At 36.5% G+C, this 17,476-nt stretch overlaps 1 protein-coding gene across 1 annotated transcript in view; it reads left to right on the top strand.

The window, feature by feature from the left end:
- The first annotated feature begins 387 nt into the window (after nucleotides 1-387).
- Nucleotides 388-17,476, top strand: part of LOC129268464 (probable inactive 1-aminocyclopropane-1-carboxylate synthase-like protein 2) — a 32,168-nt gene continuing 15,079 nt past the window's right edge. The window contains exons 1-7 of the mRNA XM_064104446.1: nucleotides 388-548; nucleotides 8,076-8,135; nucleotides 10,830-10,973; nucleotides 12,735-12,801; nucleotides 14,011-14,108; nucleotides 15,062-15,139; nucleotides 16,831-16,931. Coding sequence (XP_063960516.1) covers nucleotides 441-548; nucleotides 8,076-8,135; nucleotides 10,830-10,973; nucleotides 12,735-12,801; nucleotides 14,011-14,108; nucleotides 15,062-15,139; nucleotides 16,831-16,931 — 656 coding nt within the window. The 5' untranslated portion in view covers nucleotides 388-440. The remainder of the gene's footprint in view (nucleotides 549-8,075; nucleotides 8,136-10,829; nucleotides 10,974-12,734; nucleotides 12,802-14,010; nucleotides 14,109-15,061; nucleotides 15,140-16,830; nucleotides 16,932-17,476) is intronic.

Below are 17,476 nucleotides of genomic sequence, written 5' to 3'. Positions count from 1 at the left end.
AGATACGTTTTTGCATGGGTTGTGACTCGTCAGGGGGGGCAGAGTGCCCCCCCTGCCCCCCCCCCCCCCCCCCCCCCCCCCCGTAGGTACGCTAGTGATGTCCACACCAGAGAAGTATTGAAACAACACCAGTTTGGAATATCAAACTGATGCTGTTTAATACTAATTGGTGTTGTATAAACACCTATCTGGTGTTAGACTTATACAAAAACTGGTGTTGTTTAACACTTCTCTGGTGCAGACATATAGATTCCGGGCTGGTGTTCAATCAACACCGGAGTTTTTGCAGTGTAATGGTGGGATTCGAACCCCTTACTGTTCATGTTGAACCACAGCATGTTGGTTGAACCACATGGCGTTCCATACCGGTACCGTTACCTACACGGTATTTGCATGTCACGCGAAATTTGGAAACAATCGGAGACGACAATCGACGGACGATGGAAGATATTTCTCAAAGAATGAGACGCATAGTCTCTGTTTCTCATCCATTTGAATATATTTATAAAGCACAAAGAAACAGGTACCACCCCACCGGAAATCCGAGGGTAAATATATTTTTTAATGATTATTTTAACATTACCTCTGACTGGCTGGAGCCTTGCGTTAAGTTACCGGTACGTACACACCTTGGCACCCCGGAGTGTCGGCGCAGGTATCGGGTAAGTACCGCTATGCTGTAGCGAGCAGGAAGCTGTGTGATGGCCACTAAGTGACTAACCTCGCATGTTGTGTGAGTGTGTGATGGCCAATGCAATGTCAATGACATGGCGATGCTCTTTAATTCTTTTAAGTTTGGGATTTGTGACGTCATAAACGAGCAGCTGACCCATATCTAACTAGAAGATGCATAAATTTCAATTTTTAATGGTTTATGCACTCGTCATCCCCGACCATTTGCCATACAGCAAAAGGTAGGGGATGGGACTAGTGGTATGTGAGCCGTACTCATAGACAAAATTTGTTCTAAAAATGTAAAAGTAAGAGAGTTTGACTTACCAGTCTTTCCCCCCGAACCAAATGTTGATCTTATTTCCGTTGTTGCTGTGATTTATCTTGAACTCAACGATATATTGTAATTTCTTTTAAGACTCTTCGGGAAATTGTCGGAATGTATGATGAAATTTGTCATGATCCTCAGCAGCGCATAGACTTCTACGTAGAGGATGTAATGCGCCCTCTTGTGCTCAATTAAAGAAAGCTAACGGAAGCGACCACACCACTGACCTCTACAGAGCTGTATAAAAATGCTTCTCACCACAGCTCAGATACCTGTTTCCGGTGATGCTTCTATTTCGGATCTCCGAGATCCAGCGATAGTAGTCTCTTTCTCCCCCTGACACACAATATTTTTTTTAATTATTTTATACACAAGAATAATTGTTGTAGCGCCATCAGCTTAGTTTATTCTATAATGAACTGTATCTTGTCGTATGGTGAAAGGAAATATGATGCCTTTTTTTGGGGGGGGAGGGTTATTGCTTCTTCTCTCGATCCCCCGATCCCTCTCTTTTATTGAGTACTATCATTGTAAGGGTTAATTATTAATATTATCATTTTGGTTTTCTATTATTTTTCATATTGTTGTGGAATATTCTTTTTTATCATCATATCACTTTTGTAAGCCCACATTTTGTACCGTCCTGGAATTAAAGGGTGAAATGTGAAAAGAATGAAAGGGGCAAGGAAGTGATAAAACAGAACATAATTACTTTCCAATTTTTTTTAATGAGTTTCTTTTATTTATCCAGGATGGGGAGCACATCAGGCTCGTGCCCACCCCCTCGAAAGCCATAAACAGATTTATTTTGCATTCATTTTGTTTGATAATTTGTATAAATTGTTAATTTCATTTTATTGTAATCCTTTATGTTTGGATTTTAAATCAATTAAATTAACTTGAAACTTCCCCGCCCTCCCGCTTGAAAATTTTGATCTGCCCCTAAATAGGCCTTTGTGGTAAGAGATTTTTTTTTTTTTTTTTTTTTTAATGAAAATCCTTTAGGTTTGGATTTTAAATCAATGAAAACAAACTTGAAACTTCATACTGTATAGCGAGGAGCTTTTATCATAATTGTGATATTATTCGTTACATAAATCTCCTTCACGGGGGGGGGGGGGGGGCTTGTTATTTTTTTCTGTAAAAGAAACCACCCCTCCCCCTTTGGAAAATCCTGGATTCTCCCCTGATTAGACCCACAGTAAAGTTTGTAATTCTGAACTTCTGTTACATTAAAAATTGCAAATTTGTCTTGATTGAGGCTATCAAGACTTCCTTACCAGAATGCATTACAAGCAAAGTTTCGTCGAAACCTCAACGGTCAGTGGTCCAAACGGGTTGATGTGCCTCTATGGTTTCGTGAGATCTTTTTTCTTTTCGATTTGTCACTGTCAAACACCATAGACGTAATGGAGGCAGTTGGATGAGGTTCACGTAGAGAAATCGGTGAGTTTTTATTCAATTTGTTACATTATAGTGCTTTATTTGATGGCCTTCCCGTCAAAATAACAATTTTAATCATATACTTATTAAAGAATGCATTGATTCGCGATGCTTTGGGCAAGGGATGGGGGGGGAATGAGAAATGTATATTTTAACAACAGAAAGGTATACAGCCGAGAACGAGGTTATATTATAACCTCGTTCGTGGGATGAGTGGGTTTATGATGACTTTTTTAGCCGCAGCGCACAGAAAATTTCATAAAAAAGCACTCATTCAATGAACAAGGTTATGATATACCGTAAGTAACGGTCTATTAACCGCACCTTTTTCTCGGCGGGATAGAAGCAAAAGTCGGGGGTGCGGTTTATCCACGGTGACGGGTCTGAGCCAGCCCGTCGTAACCCCTCTGCCAGTTCACAACACATCAAGTGGCCGGGCGTAGCCGCCCAGGGCAATGTTGTTTAGAGGGGTATGAGCTGCGGGTAATGAGAAGTGATTATAACAAACGCACCCACCTTCATGACACTAATTTCGACTTTATTCTCGGTTCAAAGCAGCAGAGTTCCCTGGCTAAGTTCAAAGAGAAGCCAAGCATACTTGGTAATATTTTGTCACAGCTGAGGCTGAGCGAGCGCGAGAGTTGAGTTAACTGAGCTAGCTTGCGTTGTATTGTGGTTATATAGTGCGACTTAAGCTGGCGCTATTCATTTTGACCCTCGATCCCCTCCAAAGTCCCGTTTCGCGCCAGCTTATTTTTTCTTTCCCGTTTGCTTTTCATAAGATACCATGTACACCACGCAACGAGAGAGACGGCACGAAGCCGTCAAAACAACTGTAAAAAATGCCAATTTCTTTGTTTCTTGAACCTTCCTGTAATCCCGTATCCAAAATTCATGCTAAGACATCGAATGCTAGACAAATTATGAAAGTGATTGTGAGTTTGTGATGCAAGAAATGTGAATGTTTCTTCCTCCTACGGCGGGAAAGACACAGATCATTATTTGATAAGATGTACTGGTACCGTATCGTAGTTTGCAATGTACAAGAACGGCAGTGCTGTGTGTGTGTACACTGTGACTGTGAGGTGAGTGAGTGTGTAAGTGGCCAATATTGTCGGACCTTTCTTTCTTGCAAACATTTGTAGATGAATTGATCAAGAACAGCAGATTTCCGCATACCGGTAATCTCTTTGGATACTTTGAAATCTTTAACTTAGTTTTTGTTTCTTTGTACCTCAAATATAATGTGATTTTTTTTTTTTTTTTTTTTAGTCCAAAGTTGGGGGTGCAGTTAATCCACGGGTGCGGTTTATAGTCCGTTACTTACGGTAACCTTGTTCTCAGTTACATCTCCATGTGTTGCAAAATAAGGGTAGCAATGTTTGGCTTATTTTCTCTTTTTCTTTGGGACAAATGCTTGATTTTTTTAGACTGTCTGTTTCCATTACAGCTATTCATCACATAACTTGACTCTTAAGTAAATTTGATTCTTTAAATTATTTTTTCTTAATTAAAAATAGAGATTGAAAATGAAAATTTTCTTACCATATTATTTTTCCACCAATAGAGGGCGTACACAAAAATATGCCCAAAATTTAAGTTTTTGAGCGCTCTGGTGAATACAAAAATTATTCCCTGGTTACTAATGAAAAATAAATTGCAAATGTATGGCAAATTAGTAATATTGGTCACAAAAGTGACATTTTAATGATTTTTTAAAGTGTGTGCTGTGTACCAGTCAGACGGCAGGTCCCAAGAAAGTGGCTTCTTTCATCCAAGTGATATTCATGACTTGAGATGTTTTGCATATTTAATGAGCGTGATGCGGACCAAAACACCTCTTTTCATTCCGTCATTGCTGCTCTACTTATGCATCGAATTTCATGAATTTGGTATCATTGTAAAGAAGAAGAATCATTCTTTCAGGTCATGTGTTTGAATTTATTCAAAGATTTTGTAATATAGGTTAAAATTTGATCTAAAATATGCTACAAAATAATTATTTTCACCTGACAAAAGCTGCTATTTTCACACTTTATTTTTGTTTGAGCCCAAATGATTTTTAGATCATGATAAAGCTGAATATGTATGCTTTAAAATGATATAGGTTTCAAAATAAGTATTGGTTTAATCGGGTCAAGATCACACTTTTCATTTGCCAAGTACATAAAGCAGCTTGAAAACAAGAATACTGCACTCTGATTGGTCAAAGAGACCACACACTGGCAGATTACAACGGTGCAGTGCCTGGGTTCATGGGAAGGTCACACTTCCCATGTGGTAATCTCCTCAAATACCCCGCGTCTGTTGTTCTGTGAACCTTATCCAGCCAATCAGAACTCTGGATTTCATGCAGGTACAAAATTTCAGAAATCTCGTCTTGTACCTTGGTGGGAAAAGTGTGATCTTGACCTGATTAAAAGGTGCCGCATATCAAGAGTGGCATTGTGAGAAAGTACAGAAGTTCAGCTTTATGGTGATATAGATATCATTGAGGCTCAAAATAAAAAGTTTTGCACAATTTGCAAAAGAAAACAGAGGAAGAAAATTCAGTTTTGAGGCACATTTTCAGACCAGAAATTTACTTATTAAACAAAATATTGTATACAAAATAAATTACCAATATGAAAGAGTAACATTTACTCTATCTGATGGTGCAATAATATTTCATTTAACTTGAGGTTAAAACAGGTAAATTCTTAGAGAAAGAAAATCTCACGAATCACGAGATTTTGCAAGGAGGAGGATTCAGCCATGAGATGATTTGGATGAATCTGGCCTTTTTGCTCATTAGCATAGGGACCTGCGGTCTGACTGGTACAGCATTGGCATACCATAGTCCTACCTGTAGATTCCCCACAGGCAGGATGGTTGCAGTGAACAAGTGAAAAAAAGTAACTAAGTCATGTCTCACTAACGACAACGTTACTTAGATCTATTCAGTTAGAAATCCACTGCCAAACGTGGTTCTTTGTGGGAGGTTAAAAGTAGAGTAAAGTGCCCAAATATCGGACTCTTAAGCATAATTGGACCAAAACAAAAATACAATCATTGATTCAAATAAAAAATCATGTTTATTTCCGTAGTACAAATGTTGAATATTAATGTCATAAAAAAATAGAATTGAAAATATGGTAAACAGAAATTATTGACTTACTACCAGAAGCTTGTTTTTTGCTGAAAATTGGACGCAGTTTCCAAATATCGGATGCGTACGGTATAGTTGTGTGCCACGTTCAATTTCGGCGATTTAAATTGCGTTCTAGACCCCAAAATAATTTACTTAATTGTTGATGAAGTAATTTATTTTAGCTGCGCAATTGCCGATTTTAATTATTACTATCAATAATTTTGATATAGAAATCGGTAAATAATGATAATGTACTTACCAAACAGACCTCTTTCGGCTCTGAACATCGGACGTCTTCGCTCAGCTGCGCGCAACTTCGTTCTGGAAATTAGCGTGCGTAAAACAGCATGCATTTCCAATTCAATCGGCCAATATGTCTGATGTTTGGGATAGTGCCATATTTGAAGGGTGTTGAATTTCCTGCTATGGGAACCCCCGCAGTGGCCATTGCAGATTTTCTTGCGATAGATCAAACATGTGTGATCTTGGCAGCAATATTTCTGGCGGAAGTCACTTCCCCCTTATGAGATTTTTTTTGGTCATCGATCTTTTGGAGTCCATAATTAGCGAGGCCGAGGGTCATATGAATCTCTGGAAGTCAAAATCATGGATTTTACCCCTGGATTTAACCCTTGGAAAAAAAAATTTGAACAGCAACTTGGATCTACTGTGTGTGCAGTTCAATAGCAGGTATGTTCATGTATCTTATGCATGCAAGTCCTCTGCCAGTGCAGGTCCCTGTAGTTATGGGGAGGGAGTTAAAGTCATTTTTGACCGATATTTGGAACCGTCCGATGTTTGGGGACTTAACTCTATACTAATAGGAGGGATGTCAACCTGAAAATTCACATTATCTTATTCAGATGTTCAAAATGATTTAAAATGACACCAAGAAGATGGTCAAAATCAGTGGTTGCTGAGATACAGCCGATTCAAATTTCCAGAAAATTGTGTTTTTCTACCAAAGAATGGTCAAAATGGCAAACATTTGTTTTTTGCCATTTTTTTAACTGCCTATTTTAAAACTTGATTAAGTGTAGAGTCTGGTCTTCCTTTGGGCATCTAACATGAGAACCACCAACAAGTACCTAAAAAATTGGGTCCCAAATATTTTGTGTTTCCTAATAATTGAGTTCAAAATATGGAAAAAACACAAATTTTCACCTTTGGACCATAGGAAAATGGCAAAAATTACAAAGTCAAGCTAATTAATATGCGATAATGGCATAAGTTGAAATTGAATGGGGCAAAGAATCACCGAATTTCACACAGATGTAGAGTTTGTAACTTAATTTCATATCTGTTGTTCTTGTGAGCATAATTATAATAATATGCAAATTAGATGATAAATAAATATACATTTGTACATAACGAATGGGAAAATTTGCCTAATAAATATGCAAAAATGTTATAACATGAGATTGGACTGCTTACAACTCTTAATATTTGACACACATAAAATGGAAATTGTTTCAGTCATTAATCTTTAATTAGTCTTTTCATCATTATTCTTGCAAATTATACACTGATTAAGTATTCATCTGTTCAATTTAGATTTCGATGACAACTTTTTAGTGTCTGCCGATGAGAAAACAATTTCACTACCAACCCTTACACTATTTTCAATATTCATGTAATTTCCAAAGCCATTTCTTAAATCTTACTAAAAAAATATCACTCATTATGAACATTTGCATGTATACATTCAAAAATATTTCAAAACTACAAGGGTGTAAATACAATGTATAGATTGGCATATTGAAAGACCTGCCCAGTACAAAACTATCGAGACGGTAGAGGCAGAAATCTATAACGTTCAGTACAATAAACATTACACACAACCCTGGCCTTGGCCTTGAAAGTGTACTACTAAAAATCAAATAAATCATTTAAAAAAAGTGTAGCTGACTTACTAAGTTATAAGATTATTGTGATAATGAACACACACAAAGAGTCAAAGAGTGAATAACAAATTCAACTCAAAGACAACACAGCTCCACACACATATTGTCACAAGCAAATTCACCATAGCAACACATAGGCTCACACACAGTGTACCGCTGTCAACACGAAATCACACTCTTTGCAAAAAGCATTGTCAAATTCATCAGGAAAATTCTATTTAATATCGCATGATTTATTTATAAAACAGGATCTCATTATAATCTTAACTATCTATATAATATGGTTTCATAAAACGCGGAAAAAATAGATGAATCACATTAAATTTACTGGAGAGATCGTGGGCTTCACGGCAATCCACTTCTGCATCGCAAGAATTCAAGATGGTGGAACTTCCGAAAATTCTGTTTTCATTCATAAAAAAGTAGGAATCATCCACTTTCAAAAAGGTATGATTCATTCATTTTAATCGCCCTTAAGCAAGATTAATGATTATATTTTAAAGATAAGTAGGGCTATATTTAATATAGAAGGAACATAAATCTTCCTGCATAAAGAGTAGTCCAGTAAATTAACACTTTCTATCTTGTTTATTTACAGGGAATCATCACTCTTACATCAGCACAAAACAGATTGTGTGGAGACCTCATGCTTGAACAGGTATTGTCACTTGGTCAACACCCACTTAGTCTACTTTCAATTTGGTCTAATCCTATACTGTATAGCAAGCTAGTTTGTGTACTTTCAATTTGGTCTTATCCTATACTGTATAGCAAGCTAGTTTGTCTACTTTCAATTTGGTCTAATCCTATACTTTATAGCAAGCTAGTTTGTCTACTTTCAATTTGGTCTAATCCTATACTGTATAGCAAGCTAGTTTGTCTACTTTCAATTTGGTCTAATCCTATACTGTATAGCAAGCTAGTTTGTCTACTTTCAATTTGGTCTAATCCTATACTGTATAGCAAGCTAGTTTGTCTACTTTCAATTTGGTCTAATCCTATACTGTATAGCAAGCTAGTTTGTCTACTTTCAATTTGGTCTAATCCTATACTGTATAGCAAGCTAGTTTGTGTACTTTTAATTTGGTCTTATCCTATACTGTATAACAAGCTAGTTTGTGTACTTTCAATTTGGTCTTATCCTATACTGTATAGCAAGCTAGTTTGTCTACTTTCAATTTGGTCTAATCCTATACTTTATAGCAAGCTAGTTTGTCTACTTTCAATTTGGTCTAATCCTATACTTTATAGCAAGCTAGTTTGTCTACTTTCAATTTGGTCTAATCCTATACTGTATAGCAAGCTAGTTTGTCTGCTTTCAATTTGGTCTAATCCTATACTGTATAGCAAGCTAGTTTGTCTACTTTCAATTTGGTCTAATCCTATACTGTATAGCAAGCTAGTTTGTCTACTTTCAATTTGGTCTAATCCTATACTGTATAGCAAGCTAGTTTGTCTACTTTCAATTTGGTCTAATCCTATACTGTATAGCAAGCTAGTTTGTCTACTTTCAATTTGGTCTAATCCTATACTGTATAGCAAGCTAGTTTGTCTACTTTCAATTTGGTCTAATCCTATACTGTATAGCAAGCTAGTTTGTCTACTTTCAATTTGGTCTAATCCTATACTGTATAGCAAGCTAGTTTGTCTACTTTCAATTTGGTCTAATCCTATGCTGTATAGCAAGCTAGTTTGTCTACTTTCAATTTGGTCTAATCCTATACTGTATAGCAAGCTAGTTTGTCTACTTTCAAATTGGTCTAATCCTATACTGTTATAGCAAGCTAGTTTGTCTACTTTCAATTTGGTCTAATCCTATACTATCTAGCAAGCTTGTTTGTCTACATCCAGTTGATGTAATAACCATTTGGTCTAAGTGCAATTTAGCTCATTTTGGTCTCATTTCCAGTTGGGCTTTACCCATTACATGTCATATCCACTAGGTCCATATGATGAACTGTTTATGTACCAAGTCTATCCACTAGGTCCACATGATGAACTGTTTATGAACCAAGTCTATCCACTAGGTCCATATGATGAACTGTTTATGAACCAAGTCTAAACACTAGGTCCATATGATGAACTGTTTATGAACAAAGTCTATCCACTAGGTCCATATGATGAACTGTTTATGAACAAAGTCTATCCACTAGGTCCATATGATGAACTGTTTATGAACCAAGTCTATCCACTAGGTCCATATGATTAACTGTTTATGAACCAAGTCTATCCACTAGGTCCATATGATGAACTGTTTATGAACCAAGTCTATCCACTAGGTCCATATGATGAACTGTTTATGAACCAAGTCTATCCACTAGGTCCATATGATGAACTGTTTATGAACAAAGTCTATCCACTAGGTCCATATGATGAACTGTTTATGAACCAAGTCTATCCACTAGGTCCATATGATTAACTGTTTATGAACCAAGTCTATCCACTAGGTCCATATGATGAACTGTTTATGAACCAAGTCTATCCACTAGGTCCATATGATTAACTGTTTATGAACCAAGTCTAACCACTAGGTCCATATGATTAACTGTTTATGATCCAAGTCTATCCACTAGGTCCATATGATGAACTGTTTATGAACCAAGTCTAACCACTAGGTCCATATGATGAACTGTTTATGAACCAAGTCTATCCACTAGGTCCATATGATGAACTGTTTATGAACCAAGTCTATCCACTAGGTCCATATGATGAACTGTTTATGAACCAAGTCTATCCACTAGGTCCATATGATGAACTGTTTATGATCCAAGTCTATCCACTAGGTCCATATGATGAACTGTTTATGAACCAAGTCTAACCACTAGGTCCATATGATGAACTGTTTATGAACCAAGTCTATCCACTAGGTCCATATGATGAACTGTTTATGAACCAAGTCTGACATGATTAGTAGATGAAGCGGAAAATAGACCTTTCTTGTGACATGTAACCAGAGCTAGAGCCATAACCTCCAGGCCACACTTTGACAGCCTTGGGCCTCTTGCCCAGTCACTTGTACAAAGTTTATGAGAAAATGGGGGGGGGGGCTCATGACAAAGATCGTATAAATAAAGGTACATATCAATGTACAGTTTAAAGATTTATGTAACTGGGTCCTATTCAATTTATACTTTAATATCACTCTCAGTGGCGGACCGTGACCCGGAGGAGACAAAGCATTGGGGGGGGGCACAGCATTGTTCACAAACAATGCAGTGCCCTTCCAATGCTTTGTCTCCTCCGGGTCACGGTCCGCTACTGATCACTCTCAAGCTCTTTACAGGGTGGCTCATAACCATGAATGTTATCGAAACAATTTTAATTAATTAAAGAAAATATTTACTTTTGACAGGTGAAGAGCCTTGATTTGTCTGACTATGATGGTGCTACACTTTTACTTTACCAAGACTGTCGGGGTATGCCATCATTTAGAAAAGCCACAGCAGACTTCTTTAAAGAATACACTAATTCACCACAAGATATTGACCCAGACAAGGTAATTGATATTGTATTATATTGTAATTTTTATTGTAATTTATTGATTCTTTTTGTAATATTGTTTATTTGTTAATTTCATGTGTTATTTTTTATCTTGTAAAACAATTGTTAATTCAGCTTTAAAGCTGCAATCACATGTTGAATAAATCTGGAATATCTTGAATCCCCAGTTTTCAAAAAAACGACAGCAGATTTCTTTAAAGAATACACTAATTCACTATGTACATGATATTGACCCTGACAAGGTAATTATTTGGTTATTAATCTCCCGTTTTAAGCAATAGGGAAGACAGAAAAAAAATGCAGAATTTCACAGAAAAATATGATCAAAAACATGAAATTAAAGCAATGTCCAAAACAACAAAATTATGCATTTAAATCTAGACATGAAACATGTTTACAGTTTTGAGCATGTGTTTCTTTTTTGTATGCCAAGAAAAAAGAATCCCCCAACACCTTTGTATCATTATAAATAATTCCTGATGGTGTAGGGACTGTATAATCAGAGGTTCATGGTTCAAATCTCCCTATTCACCATTAAAAAATTCATTACTGTGATGCTTTCAACCCGGGTGAAATAAATAATTCCTTTGTAGGATTCATTCTTGAAGACATGAAATGCTACACTTGCTCCTGCTTAAGCCAGAGTCATTATAACAAAAAACCAAGTCTTGTGGAAGCATATATGGACATTATATTTATGTGATATGCGCTGTACAAGAACACCGTTATTATTATTAGTAGTAGTAGTAGTAGTAGTAGTAGTAGTAGTAGTAGTTGTAGTGGTAGTGGTAGTAGTAGTGGTAGTGGTGGTAGTAGTAGTAGTAGTAGTAGTAGTAGTAGTAGTAGTAGTAGTAGTAGTAGTAGTAGTTGTAGTAGTAGTAGTAGTAGTAGTAGTAGTAGTAGTAGTAGTTGTAGTTGTAGTTGTAGTAGTAGTAGTAGTAGTAGTAGTTGTAGTAGTAGTAGTAATAGTGGTAGTGGTAGTGGTAGTGGTGGTAGTAGTTGTAGTAGTAGTAGTAGTAGTAGTGGTAGTAGTGGTAGTAGTAGTAGTAGTAGTAGTAGTAGTAGTAGTAGGAGTAGTAGTTGTAGTAGTAGTAGTAGTAGTAGTAGTAGTAGTAGTAGTAGTAGTAGTGGTAGTGGTGGTAGTAGTTGTAGTAGTAGTAGTAGTAGTAGTAGTAGTAGTAGTAGTAGTAGTAGTAGTAGTAGTAGTAGTAGTAGTAGTAGTAGTAGTTGTAGTAGTAGTAGTAGTAGTAGTAGTAGTAGTAGAAGTAGTAGTTGTAGTTGTAGTTGTAGTTGTAGTAGTAGTAGTAGTTGTAGTTGTAGTTGTAGTAGTAGTAGTAGTAGTAGTAGTAGTAGTAGTAGTAGTAGTTGTAGTTGTAGTAGTAGTAGTAGTAGTAGTAGTAGTAGTAGTAGTAGTAGTAGTAGTAGTAGTAGTAGTTGTAGTAGTAGTAGTAGTAGTAGTAGTAGTAGTAGTAGTAGTAGTAGTAGTAGTAGTAGTAGTAGTAGTAGTAGTAGTAGTAGTAGTAGTAGTAGAAAGATGTTTGCTCATAATGATAGGGTTTGATGCACACTCCACATAATAAGATAAGAAAATATCCATCTTGTGTATTCTTGTGTGTCTAGTGTTGATTTAAGTGTTTTTTTCTGAAATAAAGTTATAATAATGTCTTTTCACCCCTCTCTCTTTCTCTCTCTTGCACTTGCTAAATCCTCTCTGTCTCTTTCTCTCTCTCTCTGCCTCTCTTTGTTTGAATTACAGCTTCGTATTTGTAATGGTCTTACTGCTCTTCTTGATGTCATAGCATACACATTATGTGATGAAGGAGGTAAATAGATGTTTTACATGAAACAGGTTATGCTGCATGGCCCTATAACTTAGCTATTAAATATGGTTTGTTTTATCGATAATAATCATTGTAGCAATCAAATGTAAAAATCAACCTCATGACCAATTGGGGCATTGATCACAAGTGATAATTTTTGAATAAAATTAGGATTATGGTTTTATTGTCTCACCTGCATAGCAGAGTGAGACTATAGGCGCCGCTTTTCCGACGGCGACGGCGACGGCGGCGGCGACGGCGGCGGCGGCGTCAACACCAAATCTTAACCTGAGGTTAAGTTTTTGAAATGACAGCATAACTTAGAAAGTATATGGACCTAGTTGATGAAACTTGGCCATAAGGTTAATCAAGTATTACTGAACATCCTGCCTGAGTTTCATGTCACATGACCAAGGTCAAAGGTCATTTAGGGTCAATGAACTTAGACCATGTTGGGGGAATCAACATCAAAATCTTAACCTAAGGTTAAGTTTTTGAAATGTCATCATAAATTAGAAAATATATGGACCTAGTTCATGAAACTTATACATAAGGTTAATCAAGTATCACTGAACATCCTGCATGAGTTTCACGACACATGACCAAGGTCAAAGGTCATTTAGGGTCAATGAACTTTGGCCGAATTGGGGGTATCTGTTGAATTACCATCATAACTTTGAAAGTTTATGGATCTGATTCATGAAACTTGGACATAATAGTAATCAAGTATTACTGAACATCCTGTGCAAGTTTCAGGTCACATGATCAAGGTCAAAGGTCATTTAGGGTCAATGAACTTTTGCCAAATTGGGGTATTTGTTGAATTACAGCCATAAATTTGAAAGTGTGTTGGTCTAGTTCATAAAACTTGGACATAAGAGTAATCAAGTATCACTGAACATCCTGTGCGAGTTTCAGGTCACATGATCAAGGTCAAAGGTCATGTAAGGTCAAAGAACTTTGGCCACGTTGGGGGTATTTGTTGAATTGCCATCAATTCTCTATAAGTGTATTGGTCAAATTCATAAAACGTGGAAATACGAGTAACCAAGTATCACTGAACATCTTGTGCGAGTTATAGTAGTTTTCAAAATCAGCACTGCTGCTATATTGAATCGCGTGATGCAGGTGAGACGGCCAGAGGCATTCCACTTGTTTTAAATATTTACATTTTGTAAGAACCCCAAATTTGTATTTTTTTTTTCTTTGCAGATACCATATTGTCTCCATCACCAATGTATGGTGGTATAATGAGAGACACAGCTCTTAGACCTAATGTCAATGTTCATCCTGTTCATTTATCAAGCAAGGTATTAAAGTGAAATATCACTGAAAAAATATAAATAGTCAATTACAGTAGGCCTATACTTTGTTATTATTGACTTCAGGGGCCAATTGAATGAAAGGGTTTTTGCAAGGAATGTCTTTTGTGTTGCCGATTTATCATTACACGCTGTAAGAAACACCTTTTGAATAATGTATCTGCAAGCATATGTTATTTATCCTTTAAAACAAACGAATGACATTGTTTATAAATGATGTCATTATACAAAAAATTGATTTAAAAATGAGTTAAATAATGTCAGCAGTTTATAATCAATTTGTAAAGGGAGCCTCAGGCCTCATACAGCGCATCATAATAAATGGGTGACACGAAAGACGGTCCTTGCAAAGACCCTTCCATGCAATCGGGCCCTGAGCTATTTCATTGAAACAGATCATGATATTGTTAGTAACAGGTTTTGTGGTTAAAATATGTTATTTCTACTCATATATTTAATATTGACTGCATGTGTGATTAGAAAATAAGTGTTGTTGATTTAAGGAATATTCAAATCTTTGAATTTATATGTGGGCAGTGAAATATTGAATCACTATTTATATTTGCAAATTGGCAATTATCATTCATCTTGTGTCATGTTAATTTATCTTCTTCAATATGCAAGTCAAAAAGTAGGAAGTGTTTCATAAATGTTTAATCAGTAATTTTCACTGACTAATTTTATATCGTTCGCCAATCAGGTTGCTTACAACATGTGTTAGGGAAAATCACTCACAGAGTTTTTCAACGTAAGCGTTGCCAATATCAGGAATATGAAACCTCATATAGTGTAGGATATTGTGTAATGGCATGGTAAGGGGTGCTTATTTGTTCCCTCCCACCAGATCACAGGAAGATCAGCTATTTATAACAAAGTGGTATTAACTTGATGATTTGAATAGAATTGTTAATGACAAAATTTCATTTTTATTTATTATAAAGCCAAGATCAGAAGGGGAAAAACCATACAAGCTAACAGTGCATCATCTAGAAAGAAGCTATGCAGAAGCTATAAAACAGGTCAGTTTACATGAAATCATTCAATTCTATTTTGCCATGATACATAATAATAATAATAATAATAATATGTAACATTTATATAGCACTTAATGCAAATGTTTCTAAGCGCTGCATACTATTACCCCGGCTTTAGCACGGCTACCCTGATCGGGCGCATCGAGCATTCAAGGAATTCCTTCCTACCGGGTACCCATTTACTACACCTGGGTCGAGAGTGGCAAATGTAGATAAATGCCTTGCCAAAGGGCGCTAGTGCTGCGGTGGGATCTGAACCCCGGACCTTGTTGTTCAAATTACGAAGACTTATCCACTGAGCCACAACACCTCTTTACATATATATGCAATGCTCACATTTTGTGATTTCAAGTTTGATGATGGTGTTGAAAATATGAAAGTGGCTGCAGAACTGATCTTCAACACTGAGCTGGATTCAGAAGTACAATACCTAATGTGTCATCAATTATAATAGCTAATGATATCACGCATCTGCTGATCATCTCAACTTCAAATGAAAATCTTTGACGATGAAAGTAAGATCAGGGAGAAATTGCTGTATTACATTTACAATCTCATCGTACAGAATGCAAATTCTAAATCACGACAAGAATCTGGTAGAGTGAATATTATTGCTCATTGAAATTTACGAAGATCTGATAATTTGCAATCAACTTAACTGACAAAGCTAATTTTACTGCAATGTTTAATTCTGTTTGTGAGCTTGAGATTACCAACAGTGAACTTGAAATTATGATTTATCAGATAATCCATATTTTATTGTTCGAAACAGAAATCCTCCAAAATTTGTTTTGCCCAATTGCAGCCACTGTGCAGCACCACATTGGTGTAGCTCTATCCCTTGTATTGTTGAACGCCAAACAGGGTAGCAGCAGCTCCCATCTTTTGATGTCTTTTAGTCTGACGCTGCTGGGGTTTGAACCCCCGACCTCCCGGTTGTGAGACAGATGCTCTACCAACTTTCAAGAATACAAGAACATATCACCTGTTGTGTGTGAAGTAATGCATAATTCATGAACAGCATTAGTAAAGGACAATTTCACCCCAACCAAAAATTGATTTGAATAAAAAAGAAAATTCCAACAAGTATAACACTGAAAATTTCATCAAAATCTGATGTAAAACAAGAAAGTCAAGACATTTTAAAGTTTCCCTTAATTTCACAAAACATTAATATGTACTTCCTGGTTGGTATGCAAATGTTGAGACCGATGACGTCATCCACTCACTATTCCTTTGGTATTTTATTATATGAAATATTCTAATTTTCTCCTCATTGTCAGGTGAAACAACAATCAATTTCTCCCTGAACATGTGGAATTAGCATTGTTTAATACTATATGGTTCAGTCAAGTTGGTCCATATTGTCAAATCTGTTAAAAATTAAATATTGTATAATTCAAATTTCAAACAATAACAAACAAAAGAAATAGTGAGGGACATCATCGACTATCTCATTTGGATGTCACTGAGTTGTGTACATCACTGTCTTGTGAAAAATAAGCGACTTTTAAATGTCACAACTTTCTTATTTCACATCCGACTTTGATGAAGTTTTCAGCATTATGCTAGTTTGATTTTTCTCTATTTATTCAACGCTTTTCTAGGATGGACTTAACCTTTAAATTTACCCATGGTATTTTTGACAATGATTTTATTTCATTCTATTTTCTCAGGGAAAGCGAGTGAAAGCTTTGTTTCTTGTGAATCCTACAAACCCACTAGGGACTGTTTACTCCAAGGCTGAGTTAATAGACTACCTACAGTTCTGTAAGAGGTAAGTAAATAAAATTTTTGGAAAGAGGAAAATGAGATGTAGAGAACATAGTGTTGATGGGGAAGATAGAGGATAAGAGGAGTAGAGGAAGGATGTGGATGAATTGGATGACCAGCCTGAATGTATGGATAACAGAGAGAGAGAGGTGTGGGTCAGTGGGAGGTGGAACGGATTCAAACAGCCAGGAACAGAGATTTGTGGCAGGCCATGATTGCCTACGTAAACAGAAACAGCACTTAGAGAGAGAACTGGTGGAGCGTTGTGGCCCAGTGGATTAGTCTTCTTCTTCTTCTTCTCTATAAGTACAGGCCACCGTCTGGCGTATTGTCGTACTGTTGTGCAGGTGCAATGTATGTACAGTGTCTCAAATGAGGGGTCTAAAATAAACTCTAAGAGTGTGCAGCTAAAAAGACATCCGTAGAAAGTTAACGGAGCTGGATTTTCTGTACCTCCCTTTTGAAACTTGGAAGAGAGGTACATGAGATGGCGACCTGTGGAAGAGCGTTCCATAGCCTGGTTGCGTCAGGAAAGTAGCTTTTTTGCAG

The sequence above is a fragment of the Lytechinus pictus genome, chromosome 9, assembly GCF_037042905.1.
Source record: "Lytechinus pictus isolate F3 Inbred chromosome 9, Lp3.0, whole genome shotgun sequence".
Lineage (NCBI taxonomy): Eukaryota > Metazoa > Echinodermata > Echinoidea > Temnopleuroida > Toxopneustidae > Lytechinus > Lytechinus pictus.
The sequence above is the reverse complement of the archived record's forward strand: the minus strand, read 5'-3'. Positions and strand labels throughout refer to the sequence as shown.